The 20,270-nt window shown below is 37.5% G+C and overlaps 2 protein-coding genes across 11 annotated transcripts in view; one reads left to right on the top strand and one right to left on the bottom strand.

Annotated features, from left to right (window-relative positions):
* LOC122567226 (serine/threonine-protein phosphatase 2B catalytic subunit 2-like) overlaps positions 1-20,270 on the top strand; it is a 232,276-nt gene that overhangs the window by 40,635 nt on the left and 171,371 nt on the right. The window lies entirely within an intron of this gene.
* On the bottom strand, positions 724-9,156 carry LOC122567239. Of its 3 annotated transcripts, none has more exons than XR_006316732.1 (4): positions 8,807-9,156; positions 7,769-7,942; positions 5,491-5,612; positions 724-5,246 (listed from the first exon to the last, which is right to left on the bottom strand). XR_006316732.1 is itself a non-coding variant. In XM_043725610.1 (4 exons), the coding sequence occupies exons 2-4, from the start codon at positions 7,837-7,839 to the stop codon at positions 766-768; spliced, it is 498 nt and encodes a 165-aa protein (XP_043581545.1). In that variant the 5' UTR covers positions 7,840-7,942; positions 8,807-9,156; the 3' UTR covers positions 724-765. The 3 variants fall into 3 exon arrangements, 2 of the variants coding, with proteins under 2 accessions (XP_043581545.1, XP_043581547.1); XM_043725610.1 differs by having other exon boundaries at positions 724-1,070; XM_043725612.1 differs by having other exon boundaries at positions 724-1,070; positions 7,769-7,925.

The following is a 20,270-nucleotide window of genomic DNA, read 5'->3' as shown; positions in this document are numbered from 1 at the left end:
ATTTTCAATTATAAAAATTCCTGGAACTATTCCTCTGAAAATATTCCAAATTTAATAATTCTATATTTCGACATAGACATTTTTCCAAGGTTCACGCTCTAAACCATGAAATGCTGTCATCGATAATAACGGGGTTAACAGACGAAATTTATTCGACTGAAAATCTATTCTCTGCTCGAGCGAGCCACTGGTGTCTCTATTACGAAAGATTTTGTCTCGTTTATCGTGGGCCACGGAGTTTTTGGTAGAAAGCCAAGAAGACCGACCGCTGGACTCTGTCGCCTCTTAATAGAAAGTATGCCTAATTTCCGTGGCTCGTTATCTCCGTAATTAGAGCGTAACTCGTATCCTGTCGATCATCTGGAATTGCCGTGATCGTCGTTTACGACGAGCAACGCCAACGAGCCGCGTGAATACCTCTGAACAAGTGAATTTTCATTGGTTCGTCTCAATTCGTTCATCAAAGTATGCATCATGACATTGTACGTGTATTTGAAAGTGTCACGACTCAAAATAATTCGAATGTACAGCGGCTGCAAAAGCTATTGGCACACATTCTTATCCTTCGATCATCCTTCCTTTATTTCTTTTATCAGATTTTACATTTTATTTTCGCAGTATAACATTTTTCTAATGATACAACATTTTATATTGATTCTAATCTAACGTACTTGGAACTAATCAATTAGTAAGTAAACATTTTATCAAATACAATGAGATGCAAATGTCTTTCGTAGTCACTGCAGGACGATTCAATGTGAATTTTCAATACGAATTCAATCGAATTGTAATTTGATTAATTGATATTTCGTACGTACGATTATATTCGACCGAAGGTGTAGGGTTATCGAGTTCGGAACACCACTCATATGTGGGTGGATTTATTATGGTTGCGAATGTTGCGTGTGACGAAGATGCGATATTTGATACTCGTAAGTGCGTGGGCTGTGTAGGTCTGCCGAGCTTCTGCGGAAATTGACAGTGCGATGTAGGGGACCTTAGCAGGGACGGCTCCAATTTCTCTTGACGTTCGATAGATGTGTTTGTTGCTTTATCAAGATTATATTTACCTGTTAAGGGATGTTTATTGAAAGTGGAACGTGGTTGTTGATTTTATTACATATTGTTTTCGAATATAGAAAGTGTTGCGTAATTTATGATATAATTGAAGAAAGCTTCAAATAGGAAAGTAATTAAAAACACAGATTGAATAGTCTTGTTTAATCTCGAGTTGATACGTCTTTATTTATGTTTGTGTTTATTATACTAGAAATTATTTAAAATCCTACAAACTATTCCGCCCTACTGAATATACAACTCTGCTCTGCTCTACCCTGTCAGATTAAATTTCATTTATTACAAAGTGCGTGAGTATCCTGTTTCATTGCGTGTTCTCCATTACTTAATACGATAAACGCAAGCACAGAGATATTAATCTACCACGAAATCCATTAACTTGAGGCATAACCTAACTTATAATTAGTTAAGCAAAACCTTGCATAAAAATGTTTTTGCTTTTCTCATGTGAATTATCTCTTTTGATCGTCCTCTGGTTATAGAATATTCTATGTAACACACAGAACGAAATTGAGATATAATTTCATCAGACATGGCCACAGTTGAGTAAAAAATCCTATAAAAAAGAATTTATTCCATGTTTTCGACTTACTTTTTCATGTAAATTACTCTGTTTTTTTTTATTGTCCACCAGTTACGAGATATTCTATGTATCATACGAAATTCTCCTTCATAAATATCAAATAAGACAAATAAAATTCTCCGACTTCTACCCTGCATAGGACTCTACTAAAAATTCAGTACCGTCCTTATTAATCAAATTCAACATTAAAACTTTTCTGGATCTTTCGCGAATCTCCTAGAAAATTTGTCGCTCACCACCACTTCCAATCATCGTGAAACACCAATTGTCAATAAACAAATCGGTATAAACTCGTTTAACCAAACTCAGCATCGAAACTTCTACATACCGATCTGCAAATACCCTAAAATTTCCCCAACGAGACTGTTATCTCCAATAACCATGAAACACCAACTATGTATCAAGTAATAAATTAGCATCGTTCAACATCGACTTAAAATTCGCGAAAATTTTGCCACCACAAACACGTTCGATGACCTCCCAAATATCAACCATCAACAAAAAGATTAGTATCGCTCGGCAACAAAAGTTTCCCATATACCATCTTACAAATTCCTTAAGATTCCCCTCAATGGCAAACGCGTTGCAAACATCAACCGTCAACTAAAAAGCTCGTATCACGCGACATCAGATTTTGTCCATGTACCGCCTCACAAGGTCCCTGAAATTTCCCCAATGACAAACACGTTCGAAACATCAACTATCAACTAAAAAACTAGTATCACGCAACATCAAATTTTTTCCATATACCGTCTTACAAGTTCCCTAAAATTTCCCCAATGACAAACACGTTCAATAACCTTCTCCAAACACAAGCTACCAAGAGGGGGACGACGATGGAGGCGAATTCTCGTCCAATAAATCACAGACGTCTCGCGATCAGAGGCAGTCGACTGACGTCACGAGATCGACACGCAACGGAGCAGTGCCCTTTTACGCAAGCCTCGTGCCATGGACCGGGTGTCAAAAGGGGGTGGCGTGTCAGGGGGTGGTCTGCTAACATTTTCAAACAAGCCCACTCTCTTCTCTCCTCGCCGTCTAAATTTAGCATGGCCGGTCATGAATGGATCCGGGACCGCCGCTGATACGGCAACGATGATCCGCGTTCGTTTATCCCGGCTTAAATGCTCGCTAATATCACGCACTGCCTCGCGAATAATCGAGCTGCTTGGTTAGCCTGGCGATTAATCGGAAGCAACAGACGCGAACGATAGATCGAATAGATAGAATATACGCTTGGTTCTCGCTTTTAGAGAAGTTCGAGTTAGCCTGCGCTATTTGTTTGTTCGAGCCGGTTTCAGTTTAGATCATTAGGTTAATTTAGCTTTTGCTTCGGCTAGGGTTAGGCTAGCTTCGATGTTTGTTCGCGAAAGTGCTAGTTTTAAGATGGACAGCGTTTCAGATAATATTTTCGAAGTTTTAGTCGTGATTCGCTTAATTCTTATTAAGTCTGGCACGATGGAAGTTTAATTAACGTTGGGATGACACACTGCGGTCTTTTACAATCCTAGCGCGACTACAGTAAACCGATTAGGTTTACTGTATCGCAAAATTATTTTTAATAAGAAGATTGTCTAGCCTTTTGGAATTTTATATCGTTAAACATCATGCTCGAAGGTATTTTAGCGACTTTTTACTGAATTTTCTACACACTTAACATGTGCGAAAATCACACCATTGTTGGAAGATTCCAGTGTTACAATAGTTTAAATTCCAGTTTAAAACAGGCGAAAGAAAATGAAAACTTTTGTCATTACTGGGTATTGAACGACTAAATAATTATTGCAGAATTTTCGACAAGTTTCCAAATGGAAAAGAAACTATATTATTCAAAAGTATAATTATTCTCCAAAATAATATCTTCATTCACTCTTATTCCAGTTACAGTCAATTTAACGTTGACTCTGAACTATTTCCACTGGAATTTTCTCAACAAGATGCGGAACAAAATTCGTAATCATTTACTCATATTCAACGATAAAATATTTTTCCATAAATACGAAATCAAAGTTGGTTTTTCAACGTGAGATCGAAGTGAACGACAAGCTATATGACAAGCTGGAAATCTGAAAGGAGAAAAGAGGCAACGGTTCAAAAAAGGGACGAGGAAATGTCCGATCAATCACGCGGCTATCGAATCTTACGCTATTACGCATAGAAGACGCACGCATACGAAGCTACGCACTTTTAGAGACCCGGCCTCGTTTTCATCGATCGTCTGCTTTCGAACGATTAATCACGAATCGCGGGCGCGTTAATTATTTCGCCACGGAATTGCATCAGTTTGTTTTTCCACGGCTCCTCCCGAACAAATTACGAATTTGCAATTCAAACCGATAAAGTTCGATTCGTATGATTTTATGATCCGTGTATAAAGCACATACGTTACCATAAAACAAATCCTCTCTGTTTGCTAAAATGAGGGGAATATTGAAATATGAAAATTCGATCACAATAGATTTAAACGGATGAAAAATCTGAAGATAAACTTGATCCAACCAACTCCCACAATTCTCGATAACCTTGACGAAGAGTATAACGATAGTTTGTTTCTTTTCTTCTTCTAAATTTAACCGAAAATCATCTCAACTCATCTGTTTCTTTTTTTCCTTTTTACTTTTTTAAAGCCTAATCTATTATTTCCGAAAGTACGCACACACCTCTCCCCTGAAATATCTCAGATATAATCGAAGAAATACGTTCGAATAGAAAAAGGTCCGTCCTTGAAACATATCTCAGATATAATGGAAAAAATATTCTACGTATAATAGAACAGAAAGAAACACACGTAGATTTTGATCGAGTTTCGAAATCGTCGTTCACTGTTCCGCACCTTGATTCTTCTCTTTGTAGCCGATAATCGCGCGCAAACAGCGGCGCGCAACTCTTTGCGCTTCCGAATCAGTGTGTAATGGGATAGCGTCGATCGGTGGAGCGTGTAACGCGATCAGTGTGCACGCGGCTTTATGCCGGTCCACGGAAATCCGAACCGATAAACGCGGTCGGTCCATGGTAATATGTACAATTACCTGCACTACTGGTCCTGTCTACATATAAATGTAAATAAATTTACATTATAAATAAATTTACATTTACAGATATTACGGTGTCTATACATGTTTGTATGCAAAATCCTGCAATTACCGCGCGTTTCATAGAACCTACAGATTCAGAGAGAAGTGAATTTTGAGTTCCTTTACTTTGGGATATTTTTCAGCGAAGAATCTAATTAAAATAAAATAAACTAAAGAAAATTGTACCCGTTAGGGTGATTTTTAATCGCCAATAAAATTAACAACAGGTATTGCGAACTTGCAATAAAATCAATACAGATTTCTGAGATCTAACACTGGTAAGTGTACAGCTGGTAGAGATATGTTTTTATGACAATCGTTTCTTTCAACCATATTATAAAAAGTATTCATTTTGTATTTGATGTGCAAAACAGTCGATTTTTCTATTCTACAACAGAGGATCAAGAAGGGCTGCTAATTTATGGTACCCTCGAGTGCCTGTCGATTTTTCTTCTCAATCGAGGAGCCATTAGCCAAAAAATGGTTCCAAATTTTTGGACAGCAATTTATATCTATCAGATGAACGAGGATGTGGAAATAAGAACAGAGAAACGAGAGACAAATGGAGGAAGTGACGAAGGGTAGAAAAAAGTACTAAAGACGAAGATAGAAAACAGGGAGCTGATGGATAACGAGAGAAGAATCAAAAAGGAGGATGGTGGAGGGGGCTTTTTTTGAACGCAGGTAAATCCAAGTCGAAAGTGCTGTTTTTTTTTTTGCGTAATCTAACGCTGGACGAAGAACGAAAGTAATTACCGGAAACAATTCGATCTTGTCGTTGGCCGGCGCCGTTTACCTTCCGGCGTCTGCCGCTGATTAAATTGCCCGCCTCTCGTTCCATTTCATTTCGGCACCATCGTGAATACGAGGATTGAATTCTGGAACATAGGATGAGCACGAGTTACAAGTATGCGTTTATTAACATTGATTTGCCGTGTTTGTTTGCTCGCGTCTGGAGAACGATATACCTATGTATGTATGTGTAGACGCGGTATGATTCTACTGTAACGCAATTCAGGATTTTTAGCTTTTCTCCTGGCTTTTATGTCGAATTTTCGGCAATCGATTCGTGAGATGATCTTTAACCCTTTGCACTCCGAATTTTATTTCAATTTCGTTACCAACAGCTCCCAACGCTATTAAGTGTTTTATTTGAAATTTACTTTAACTAAAAAATAAGACAATTTAGATAAATAAAGGAAGAAACAAATTCACTTAAATACCAGTTTTATTCACACTATTGTTGTATTTTGCAATTTTTAAGTGTATGATATATCTTGAAACAATTGCCAGGATGCAGTCCTGGTTTTCTTTCGCACGTTTCATAAAAAAAGCATGGGATTGAAAGAATATCGAGTCACACTCGATATAGGTGTGCGAAGGGTTAAATAATCAGCGATGAGAATATTTTTAGCGATATCGTTGCGATATTCTACGTACGGAAATCAAATAAAAGATAATAACTCTTTGCGGATCAAGATTATCTACGCTAAAAATTTGAATTGCCGCAGGAAAAATTCCGATCGACATAGTGACGATTGAGAAGAGCATCAGAGAGCACGAATTCTGGAATTAACAAATAAAATTCGTCTTCCGTTTTGATAAAGGTGGTAGCAGAAGTGTTTGTTTGAAAGCGTTTAATTTATTTCGGTCGACGTTGGGTTTTTTTTTAAAACGCGTGAAAATCAACAAAGTTAGAGTAGACATGGATACTGAAAATCGACAAGTTATTATGTAAGTCAGTGATGAAAGATTTTATCTGGAAAAACATTCGTAAAACGTAGAATAAATTAACAGCCGTATACAAGTTAGGACATTTACGCAGGATACATGACAATGTCTAAAGCAGCGCTCTGACGATCGATATTATCGTCAATATTATTGTCAATATTTGAGGTTTTCAACATTATCGTACGCAAGAGACCCTCTAGGCGGTCAATATATATCGTCAATACAATGTTGAGCACCTTAAATATTGACAATAATATTGACAATAGTATCGATCGTCTGAACGCCTCTCAACAGTCTCTATACATCCTCTTACGTTCAACTCGTTCAAAATTGCTATTACCAACTCTCGCCATTAATATTTCGAATAACATAGTCGACTTAAGCCAGCGTCGTATAAAATGGATTTTCGAGAATACCATTTAATCGCGAATCGGTAATAAAAATTATGTTTCGATGGAAATTCAAGCGCAGGTACAAAAATCCTCGTTCGTAAATCAACGAAACGACAGAGATAGAGAGACAGAGAGAGAGAGAGAGAGAGAGAGAGAGGGGTAGGGCAAGGGCGAAACGAACTCTCCCTATTACGCCAATAACTTCCGGCAATAAAAGAAGAAAAAAAACGGAACGTTCGAACACACGGGAAATTTATTAGCATCGAACGTTCGTATCGAAGGCGTTGCTGGAAATATTGGGTCGATGAACGTTTAAACTTCGATCCGTCTAAAAGGCAGACCCATACACCCATATGAATATTTGTTGATACTGATATCCAGATTGAAGATTGACGCGAATATTGAAATATTTTGAAATGCGAGAATTAATATTGGTAAGTAACGAGCACACAAGGAGACACTTACAATTCAATCCGATATCGCACACAATGTTACAATTCAATCACCGCGTATATACTATACATACTTTAAATAGAATTGTCTTTAAGCGAAAATATTGTCAAGAATATTGTACGTGTTCGGTAGCAAAAGGTATTGAAGAGGATAGAGAATACTTGGAGAATGTGTGTGTGTATATATATATATATATTCTCAATATTGTAGATCGATCAGTATTGTACTGTAGATTGTGTATGAACCTCTTAAACCCAGAGTACCATAGTAGGATATTGCAGAACTAGAGGTAGAACTAGAGTATCGTAGAATTTTCCAGTAGTTTATTGTTTATTCTTTCGGCTGGCTATTTTCGTTTTACGATTCTGTTTCATGTATTTTGAGATTGAGAGACGTTACAGTTAGAATTAACATCGATACGTTTCCAGTTTATGGTTTTATCGCTGCATCTTCTCCACCTGTGTATCGCGTTGTGCGTGGCTGCGCAATGACTTGTCGCGTGCGGGTTGTCACATTTCCGGCGCCACATTCTGCTTTTATTGAGTTTTAATTGGTCGGAAAGTTGATTGCAACAATCGCGACGTCGGGAAAGATCGTGGAAAGGCGCCTCGTACCCTGTTTCATGAGCATTTCTGTAAATTTACGACGTACATATACGGAACTTATCGACTGGAAAAGATTGGAATTTTTATGTTGCTATGAAATGGAAATGAGCTAGGTTGTTTTATCAAAGAACTGGCAATACCGGGTAATCCATTAGTTTAGATTCTCCTTTCTCCGACGAAAACTCGGTATCCCTTTTATACTGAAAATCATAATATTTCAGTCCCTGGGATATGAAATTTCATGAAAATTAATGTCCATGTAACGTCTATACTTTTATCAAATATTTGCTACTATACAAAATTAAAATTGAGCAATCACCTTAAATCTCAGTTGCTCTTCGACAAATATCAAAAACGAAGGAAAGATCGAAAAAATGGAAATACCAAGATTGATAAATTCAAAACGTACTATAAGTTCTCTATTGCCTTAAGCTCCAATTATCCCAAGGTAGAAATAAAAAAGAAATATGAAAAATAAAAGGAAAACACTAAGGAATATAAATCAGTAGCAATGTCTTCTATCAAACGGAAAGTTACCATGAACATGACAAGTTATAAACATCTGCATGACGACGTATGCTACCATCTCAACATGTTCTCTACGGATCTGATTTTCATTACCTGCGATACTACTCTATGGACAAGTAATTTTTATGCAATATCTGCTTGTACACGTTGAATGAAAATTTGAATATTTGAAAATTTTAATTATTTCAAAATTTAATTACGCGAATATTTAAACACTCGAAAAATCGAATATTGGAAAAATGATTAAATATATATAAAATTGGTGTGGCAGTCGACGCGGCGATTTCAAGCCACATTTAAATTAACAGCTTAAAGTTTCGTTTCGTGCGCAATGAACATGCCAATCGACATCTTCCTTCGTACCTCTACCCTCGGAACAATGCACAATTTATCATTGGTTCGTTCAGTTTCTTCGCAACAAAGTGCAGTTTACGACCAACTTTGATAGCAACGTTGTTTCCTCGCTCGCATAAATTACTCCGTTGACCGTGTCATACTGGCGACAGAGCGTGCATAGCACGTTGCGTTGTCCGCAAATTGAGAGAGGCAAGTTTGCACGTGGCGACTTTGGTGTTCGCCTGTGAAAACGATCGCAAGTGGCCGATACACCTTGGACGACGACAGTAAATTCGCGAGATTACGAGCGACATTCACGAGCGGTGAACTCGATTTGCACGGAGCTTGACGACTGACGGCCTTTCAAACCGCCTGCTGCGAACGAGGCCCGGCTGCAATTAAACGCTCAACGTGAGAGAAAATAGCTGGTCCAAGCAAAGGCAACACGCGCAGGTGTTTCCGAAGTATCTCCGTTTAAACGTTTCCTTCCCTCTGTGTAACAGTTTTTCTTCTCTAACGTCAAGTTTTATTGTAGCCTGTTTGTTTGCGGATGAGTGGGAACGTTTGCTGCGAATTTATTTGAGATGGACGGGTCGAAGGATTCTAGGGGTAGCTGGTTTGTTAGGTTGTTAAGGGCATAGAATTGTCACAATTTAAAGTAGGGATCCAACTTGTTATGGTTTAGGGTTTGCCTTTGATTATTTAAGATTATTGCGAATCGATGTCAACATGATTCAAGGTTAACACGATTCGTGGTCGTCTATAAGTTTAGATTATGTAAGAGTATTCTGAATTAGCGTCGACGTGATTCAAGGTTAACATGGTTTAACGTTGTCCATATTTAGTGGTCAGTGGCTAAAAGTTGACATTGAGAAGAATATGTGATGCATTGCGATTCAACACCGAGATATTTTATCGAAAGTAAATACATTTACTATATATACGCAACACGAAAGGATTGAGAATTACGGTGACTTGAGTTCTTTCGTTACTTATTGTTAGAGTTACACCACACGGTTATAATTGTTTGGAAGCACCGTGAGCCGAGATCACAACTATCTTGGGTTATTGCCAATCGAGGTTATCAATATTTCATTGTATCCAGATTGTTACCACTTTGCGTCGTCAAGAATGAGGCTTATCGCCATTAAGAACGTCATAACGTGAGGTCGTTGGTACAATATCTAGGATTATCATATTTTAAGGTCACCGATATTTCATCAAATCTCTTACGTCAGTGTTAATGTTATTGTCTGACCAATTTTTCTCAGATTCGTTAATTCTACAGTTTTCGCGCGAAATATTTCGAAGCCGACACAACCAATTCGTGTAGCAGTTGGTATATTCAACTGGAATTTATATAATAGGAGTTCACCAATCTTCCTTAATACCTATTATTTTTTATTCGTGTTATCGTTATCAAGTAGATGGATTCGATCAACTGGAGGTCTGTTAATCGAGCAGTTAAAATTTCCCCCACAATGAATGGAATTCTACTACTACGAAGTCAACGTTAATTATGCCAATAGCAATTATACGCGTTCGTGAAAGTGTTCAAACACTTGTAAATACATTTTACGAATATATTATCCATCTTGGATACTTGTAGTGTTAATATATTCATAACGCGTGTTTTCAACCGGAAGAATTTTCGCGATGCAAACATTTTGCATTGAAGCTCGAGGAACTTCGTACAAGCGCCATAAAAAGTAAGATCGTCGTTATCGTGTTTCTTGTTGATTCTGTTTGTTGAAATTAAATATTAGCCAGGAAATATCTCGGAGAACCGACAGAAATAACTTCGCTATCTTTCTCTATTTCTCCCTTACCATTCTTTTTCTGTCGTTGAAACAAACTTCCCAAACACAATGCATCTCGTTTTAACATTTCCACGCAGCTGAACGTGATGAACGTGGCGAACAGGTATTTGTATGGAAATTGAATGGAATAGATTTTTTGCCGGCAAAGGGAATTGTTATTTTGACAATCTACCGGCTCCCACTTGTTCTCTGTTTCTTTTTTATTTCTCTCCTTTTCTCTCCTTTCTCCCTCTCTCTCGATTTTTTTTTTTTTTGTTTTTTAATGGATGCTGCATCATGACACGACCCGACAAAAATGTTGTAGGATACACGCATTCTCGCTCGTGACTCGTATATCATCGACTCGAATATCAAATTTTACCTCCTATATTCTCTCTCGCGATAAAAATAACCAGTTTGTATCCGGAAAATATTATCTCTAATGCATAACTATCACTAGGTTAATTCAGCTTCCATTTCATTTGCTGATTTTAAAGATAGGTCGAAAAATAGGTCATTAATGCAATCGAAACGATCAAATCCCAATTTTTCGCGATTTAAACGATCGCTTAATCAAGAATTCTAAGCGCGTTTCTTCCCGGCCTTGACGTTCGTCCTTCGTCCCTGATGCTTGAGGGTTCGAACTTTGCAAGGCGATTTCACACGAGTTACCACGACTAAGAAAAAAAGCAAGGACACGTACCTATTATTTTCGACTGTTCTTCGAGCCTATAAATTTCCATCGAAATCGGAACCGAACCATTCGCAATTTTCTCCCGTCAGTTGACATTAGTCTGACCACGAACATTCCCAATATATTTACTTGCTTTGACATTCCCTTTTGCTTTCAACCAATGAAAGGCTTTTACACGATTATGCATGGATCACTCGGTTAAGTAACCGAACACAGGCGAAGGAAACAAGTCGTGGAATGTCGCGAGGAGAGCCGGCTAAAAGCACGATGGTAGCGTTCGGTCGCGAGGATGACGAGCGTGGAAAAGGCTCTTTGAAACCGTATGCCACAGCGTGTGCGCGGCTTTGACTTCTGAACTTTAGAAGCTTTCAAGCTCGAACCGGTATATAAGAGACGCCGGTGATGGAAGAGGGGCGGGTTGAAAAGGGTGGAGAGACGTTGGAGAGCGATAAAACGCGAGAGCGGGTTGTCCGCGCTTGGTATTTCGCGGAGCTGTTCCTCGCGGTGCACTTACACAGCTCGGCGCTCGTTTTTCCGTTTGTCGCCAGACGAAATAAATTGCTCGATACGAAAAGCTTCTCGTACCAGCTTGTGGCTGGGAAATTAAGCTGGCCTCTTATTGTGATTTCGCCTCTACCTTCGCCGTAGCTGCCTATTGTTTGACTTCGACTCGCTATCGATCCCTTTCCCGCCCGCCGAATGTCTTCCTTTATTTTCCGCTCGATTGTTCGATCCACTATTGAATCGTATTTCCCGTGATTCGTGTCGGCCGTCGAAAGCGTGCCGCCACCATCTTCCCATTCTCGAGTGACGTTCGCCGGTTGGACGTTCGATACCAGGGAAAATTGACGTTGTTCTTGGGAAATTGACGTTTGGCATAGTTTATGATACTTCAGACTCGTTGCAGATTCAGCTACTACCATTGTGCTGTGGATTATGCTCGGTGAACATCAGCTCGGCATCTGCAAGGCTGTTGTTGAGAGTTTGAGCGCGTTTGATGATGTTTGCGATCGTTGAAACGATGGGTAGTTGGGTTCAACCGGGAGTTATAATCTGATTGGATTTGTTATTCGGAGGATTGGTTGGTCTTGTTTTTGAAGTTTGCAAGAGTTTGCCTTGAGCAGACAGAGTATTCGTAATAGTCGAGTGATTTATATTTTGACGCTTGTGTGATTACGATTTATGTGATATTTGACAGGTAGGTCATTGGCATAACGTGGATTTGGCTAGTTGCGTTTAAATAGAGATTGCAGCTGATTATTTGTTATTAGAGGGAACAGTGATTTTAAACGTATCTCAATCTTTTACAGCATCGTTAAAAATTCAAGGAAAGAAGAACGCGAGGATCGTCTAATGAGAAAGGAAGAAGATTCGATATTCAGGTATATTTGCCAGGTTTCGTTAATTCAGAAGATTCGTGCAACCACGTGCAACATGAATCGCGTTAATTCTTTTTCCACGCGATCTCGAAGGGGTTTCTCGTTATCGTTTTTGGTTTCGAAGAAAGTCGAACTATCGTAGACCACGCTACGCCGACGGTGCTTTTCCTATTTGTCTTCTCGTGGCATTTCCACCATCGAGGTAGTAACCGTCTGTTGCGGACGATCGATAGCCGCGTGGAATACCCGACCGATGGAATTCCATTAGTTTTACGACGCGCCGATTTCCAACGGCATTAATGGAAAATACAGCACTTTAGCGGAAATGAATTATTCGAAAGAGTTGCCGCCAATTCCCAGCTACTGCATTCTTTTCTTGTATACTTTGGTATCGAAAAAATAGATAGCTGTGAATAGATTCGAAAGTTTCGAAAAGACGAATGGAAATGTTGCATGAAGCATTATTTATCTTCGAGGAAAAATTAGTTTCTAACGATAGCTATTTCTAGTGCCACTAACGTTTGAACCTTTGTTTAAGAACAGAACAATATATATGTAACAGTTTATTTTTAAAAATGTATATTTTTTATAGCTATGCCGTTTACGTAAATTCGTAAAAATACGAATTTGATGAAAGATATGAAATTTAAGTAGGGATTTATTGTTAAAAGTATAAGTATAGAAGATATAACGCGATATAAGTATAAGGCGAAGAAAATATCGTATTCTAAATACTATACGTTTCTTTTTATATATTTTCTTTGGATTATTCCGAGAATTCTAGAAACTTTTTTTAACTCTTTCAATACATAAACATCTAGAATTTATTTCCAGCTAAAATTAAACCAAATAATATGTCAAGTCCAGTTAATTCGTTAGGTTTTGATCACGATTTATAACGTTCGAGTAGTCCAGTTTCGAGAATAATAAATAACACTGACAACTAACTCTCGACACGTCCTAAATCACATCTAACTTATCATTTTCCCTGATCTCTTACCACAAGTTCTACAAGCGCGAACACGTGTTAAATAGCATTAATTAGCATATTACAGGAACAATTTTCTTCTCTATCATCCTCTGCCTGTCGTTCTTCCACCAAAAATGTAATCATGCCGACGATTATATAATTGTTACCATAATCGATGTGGAAGTTAATAAATTGAATTGTATACGATCGCCGATGGAATAGAACAAATGGCTACAGACGATCGATTATTTGCTTTGCTCCCCGTTACACGATTGGTTTCAGTCGTCGTGAAATTAGCGAGCTAGAAAAGAGATAGACAGATAGATAGACAGACAGACAGACAGATAGATAGATAGATAGATAGATAGATAGATAGATAGATAGATAGATAGATAGATAGATAGATAGATAGAGAGAGAGAGAGAGAGAGAGAGAAGTTTCCTCTGTTTTCTCCTACATCGTTGGATGAATGAGCGGGCGTCATCGTTTCACGTCGAACGATGACACTGCAATTATCCACGCTGAATTACGTAGCAGACTAATCCCAGCTTATCTAATTACGTTCGTTAAATCGGCCGTTGGCGAACTCGTGTACCAGCTAAATTAATCGAGATATTCCCAATCGAAACGCGTGAAATCGCGCTCACGAAATATTCTTTTTCACTCTTCAATCTCGTTTTCCATGTTTTCCTCTTGTTTCGGTATAGCCGTGTCAGTCAATTGATGGAACAACTACGCAAATTTCGTAAATACCTATCTGTGTTTTAATTCTTTTCGTACGAACTCGTATTTGTTGTTATTGTATTCAGTGTTGCAACATTATTGCTACCATATCGTGAAGATTATTGTCGCTATATTTAGCACGCCAATTTTTCTTTAATTTGATATTTTTCTCAACATCTTTCCTTTTACTTTGTTATCGCTACGTATCTTGTTACTTTTATCGCTTTTTAAGAAAATTTCGCGGCAAGTACATGTATTTTATCTAACTCGAATTTTATTTCATTTTACGACGTATTAAGCGTAAACAAATCGTGCGAAATCCACCTCTCGAACCACAGACAAACAAGACGAAAAGAAGATATAAAAAATAGAAAATTAAAAAGCACGTCTCGTATTAATATTTTTCGTATGAAAACACGATCGGCAGAAAAATACCGAAAATGGTTGTTTAAAGTCGATAATCGTTGGAGGATCGTTCTCGCGTACTTGGTGAAAATGTTTATCGACGGCGTGTTTTATTGCGACAGAGGCGCCTCCCGAGAAAGAGCGGGAGCGCAGCTCGATGAACAAAGGCAACCACGACCTACATTGATAAGCAAAACGCTCGACGTCGAGAAACTCCGCGGACGACGTCGGCGAAACGTGCGAGAATAGTAAACAATTGGCTAAAATAGCGTAATTATTTATCCAAGGAAAACTGGGCCTCGTTGCTTCCACTTCAATTCCGCGTGCTGCTTTGGGAATCTCTCGCAACTCTTCTCTCCTTATTCACCAGTTTTATTTAGCCATCGTTTTCTTTTCAAAGTGCCTTCTACGGCGCACAATGCGGCACGCAGTCGACAGAAATCCAAACAATCATTGTTCGATTTTGATCTTCGTACTCGATGATATCATCAGTCTGCAAGTAAGTAATATAAATTCTCAGACAATAATTCCCTTGAAAAATCGAAAATTAGCTCACTCGATCATTATACATTGTTGTTTGTTAATTCTATCGCTACGTATAATCGTAATTTTCAAGTAAAAAATTTCTTTCTTTCTTTCAAGAGCAATTTAATAAGAACGGTTCAAATAATGCTGTAATTTTGATTTTCACTGTCAACAAGGTATTGTATTACGTTTCCGTTGTATATTATATATATGCAATTTATTATATATATTATCTATATGCATCTGTTGATCTTTGTCCCGAATCTTCATTCAAATGTTGCACTGTACGGCGATACTTTTGGCTGTACCAAGTGTATGCAAACATTTTCTCAGTTTTACGTAATGAGACTATAAAAAGTATTTTCTGATGTGTTTACATATTGTCTATTTAAGTATACGACTCTTTTTTGTGTATACTGACTCATGAACGCATTTGGATACTTACTATAGGAAAATTGTATTGCATATATATTGCGTGTATTACATAAAACATTTTGAAATTTTATTGGCACCGCAGTGAGACACTACTGTCATCGTTATATCGCTAAATAAATCAATCTGAAAATGTACATGGAGATTACAACACATAACACATACAATATATTTATAACAAATTTTCTACAATTGTTTGATCGTTCCATAGCTTCTAACATGTTTATTTGCCACTGCATTTCCTCTATCACCGTTAAGCTGTTAGCTTTATAAAAACCGTGATCTAGCGGAATATTTTCTCACCGGCGAAGAAAAATCCGATTACAGAGGGTTAAAAATTTGTTTCCGTTATTTTCCCTTTATTCAGAGTCGGTGGGATTTTCCCATGGACTTTGCGAATATTTAAAAAAATTTTACATAGTTCGTTGTATTTTTTCCGATTTTTTAAATAGAATTTCATCCATAAAAATTCCTACAGGGAAGGAAATCCACTGTCTCCAAAAAAACTCATAATCAATTTTCTAAGACTGAACAAACTTTCATCAAATTTTCAAATTTTCCTCTCTTCTCCTCTTCCTCTCCTTTATTTTCCACTAAAAAGATTCCCAAGTAAAATATTCTCCATCAAAAAAAAATATTCAGAATATTTCAAAGCGCAATTAATTTAAAAAAAGAAAATCGTTTCTCCCAATTTCTCCGAGCTCGGATTGGAACGTGGTGGGATCACGGCCGATTTGGACGTGATTCGAGCGTAGGACCGAAAGTTTCCCGGTGACCGAGAACCTTTTCCGGCGATCGATTATCGGAGACCTTTATCCTGGCCGTCCGCTGATAACGTGGCCTGGTTCGACGAACCTTGATTGGACGCGTCGGAAGCTCGACGAACTTGGCCAGTCCGCCCAACGAGGCCGTGCATCGTTCGAGAATCGTTCCTTTGAACTTTCGAGCTTTGACGGGCACCCGTCCAACTTTTGCCGTATAAAGCGTGCCCGTCGCTCGTAACTCGCGCGCCACGTTCCTCCGTGTCTTCCTCGCGATGACACGTGGACACCAGGCTGTCTGGAATCCTACTTCCCTTTGAGCTTTTCTATCGTCGCCTTTTTTTCAAACGACTACTTTGTATCTGTTACTCTTTATTCTTTGTTCTTATTGTATGTACTCATTGATTTTTTCTTTTTTTTTTTTGAAAGAAGAGGATATTTTTTTCTGTTATTAAAAATAGAACGCGAAAAATAGGAAGCAGAAATAGAAGGAGTTTCAAGAGTCGGTATAACTCTTTCAAATATTGTGATCTTTTGCGACTGTTCATTGCGATGTATTGAATAGTGAAAGAAAATAAGAATAAGACTAAATTTTCTGTTGCATTGTAATTCCTTTTTTTTTTTCTTTTTTAGTGGCATTTATGATGATGGATTCGGTAGTTGATAGTTATAAAAATTAAATTTCAAGATTCCGTTGTTTTATAAGCTTGTATTTAAGGAATATCCACCGCGAAACGAAATTTTATGACTCGGATGCGTTGTAAATTATTTCTATTATTCTGTTTGAATATTTGGTACTATCGTAGAGGACACGCGTTGACTCTATATCTCGCGAGAACACGAAGAACTATTAGTAATGATTATTGGATTATGTTTCCCTTGGCCAATTAGTATCAGCAATAATTCCTCGACAAACCGGTTAAACTTTATTTTAGAGACCAAAGTCTTAGGACTGGGAGATTCTATACACAAATTATCGATTTTCCCACGCTTGTCGCAGTCAATTTTATACTAGTGGAAACTAGAGGCTAAATAATAGTCTCATTATTGTCGAACATACGTTGGAATGTTTAGGTCGAAGTTTCAATTAAGTTAGAGCCGCAATTACCGTTTAAAGTCGTCGCGAATCTATAGAAAACGAGAGAGAAACGCGATATTCGATTGCAGAGCAGACTAGAAGAGTTTCTTTATTGTCCTTGCGTCTCGACTATTCGCACAATATTTCAGGTGGATAATTATATCATTCCTTACCACCACGCTACGTTACGAATGTTGGCTCGAGCCTCGTTCCACTCTCTTAATATATAAATAACCGGATTCTTGTTTTATATTTCAGACAGAAAGTCCATCATATTCTTTATTTCATGCAGTTCTGACAACTCTTCCTCCACTTTCGATACTTTAACGATTCTTAAATCATTCCAAACACACTCAATCCTTTCTCAACTATCTGCAACATACACTTTGTCTATTCGAAAAAATTTATTTTGTTCTTTTTTTTTTTGTTTTTCTGTGTTCTCCACTCGCATAATTTTGTTTTTGACTAAACACACTGTTTCTCTTCTACATCAAAGTATAGTGGAATACAATTGATGATATTCCTTGATAAAGGCTCGGTAGAATGTGTCGTATGATGGCAATTTATATGACTTGTATAATGAATACGACTTCCTTACTAATTTACGCCACTTTCTTCTAATTGGGTAAATCAGGCTTTCGATTTCAGTTATATACAGGATGTCTGAGAGATAACTTTAAAAAATTGCCTTGTCTATTGTTGTATGAAAAAAATTTCTCAACGCAAAGTTATATTATTTTCAGGGCCACTTATACTATTTTCTCAGGTTCATTTTTTCTTTTTTTTTTTTAGCAGATTTCGAGGTCATCGGTATTCTTTTAAGTAGAACTCTATACATTTTTTTACACCGGTGGATATGTTATTTTATTCTCTTTAGAAAAGCATTAAGCTACTTACGTCAGAAAATGTATAATTTAAAAGATACCTGGATTTTAGTTTCATTAAACGTAGCGTAGGAAAGACAAGGAAAACATAAACACAAGAGTATCAACTTTGCGGCTTCCCTGTTCTCTCATGCGCCAAGTTTTACACAGTTAACGTTCAAATATCTTTTAAACTAAGCATTTCCAGGCAAAAGTACCTTAATACTTTTGCGTAGAGAATAAGAAGACGCATCAATCGTGTTGGATAAAAGAATATAGAGATCCGCTTAAAAATATAGCGACGATCTCGAAATGTCGTGAAAAGCTGTCCTTGAGAAAGAATTCTTTCATAAATTTTTCATAATAAAAAACAGATATTTTTCAAACGATCGTAAATAAGTCAGATATTTAGGTGTTCCCATTTAACCCATACACCCTGTAGAATACTTGATGATAGTTACCGACTAAAAAATTTCGCTCGATTATAAAAGAAGCTGGGAAGCAGGTGCAAAGAAGAACAGGTGCTCCGATGAAATTATTTAAAATGAAAGAAGTAGCCGCCGCCCACGCGATTGTTCGAAGCACACGAATACGGCCCTGTTAGCGCATTACAGTCGCGCGATTATAGTCACGTGGAGATGAATGCGGCACGGTGGCCGCGACAGGGGCGTAGTTGCGAAACACTGAAATCAATACGATGCATTCTCTTCCATTCATGACTTGCACGCGTTGTAACACACGGAACTCATTCACGATGACCGAATACGTAAGTACCATCGCCTCGATCTTCGTACGTTTTGATTCACAGATTAAAGGATCTTCTACAGGTAACATTCGTCATCATCATCGTCTCGATGGATCGCACGAAACGACAACTATACATATTGAGAACTTGCAATAATATTCGTTAATCACTCGTTACAGAACTTGATAGATAGAGATTGGCTTTTGGCAATATCCTATTTGATAACAGAATTTTGATAATATTCTTTCACTTAGGAATGGAATTCTATTGTCAAGGGAAATTGTTGAGAGTCGTCAATATTCGAAAGCTTAGAAATAGGGATAATAAGATTTGATACTTTCAGAGTATACGAATAACGTTGAGCATAGTAAAATAAGGTAGCGATGGATGATCTAACGATTGAAAGAGAAAACGAAAGATATTTATAATAAATATTTATTGCGTTTATTATTATTATAGGTACTGGTATTTATACTGATTTGAGTAGCAAAGTATTATAAATACTCAATAATATCCTGGATTAAACATTGGACACTGGACCCTGTAACGATCTGGAAATGTTAGTTATAGTTATGTACATAGTTTTTAAAAACATGTCTTCAAGCAATATTATGATGATTGTGATAATTTGAAATGATAATGTAACAAGTATTTTCATTACACCAGGTCAATTATTATGGTCTATGTACACATATCTTTAATCAATTCATCACACGATACATAGTAATCGTACGATAATTATATGCTACACCCATGTATCTCCATTATAGCGGTTCAGATTAATTATCTATATATTAGCAACATTAATTCTACTATTCGAGTTTATAAACATTAACAATTCTATTCTAAATAATATGCACGTATAATACGATTAAACGTTGTAATACGGTTGCGAAATCTGGTATTAAAGAATAAACTCACGTGAAGGTTGTTACATTACGCTTTATTCATGGCAATCGTAAATTTGAAATTCTTCAAATCCGCAGTGCTCGTATATTCCGTTTCTTTTGCAGCGGTGTAGATCAGAGTTAAGAGTATGACTCTACATCGAGATTTACAGTGGAGTAATACTCGAATACATATGGGTCTGAATCGAGTTTCGAAGAACTTTGCGAAG

This window comes from Bombus pyrosoma, linkage group LG4, assembly GCF_014825855.1.
Source record: "Bombus pyrosoma isolate SC7728 linkage group LG4, ASM1482585v1, whole genome shotgun sequence".
Lineage (NCBI taxonomy): Eukaryota > Metazoa > Arthropoda > Insecta > Hymenoptera > Apidae > Bombus > Bombus pyrosoma.
The sequence above is the reverse complement of the archived record's forward strand: the minus strand, read 5'-3'. Positions and strand labels throughout refer to the sequence as shown.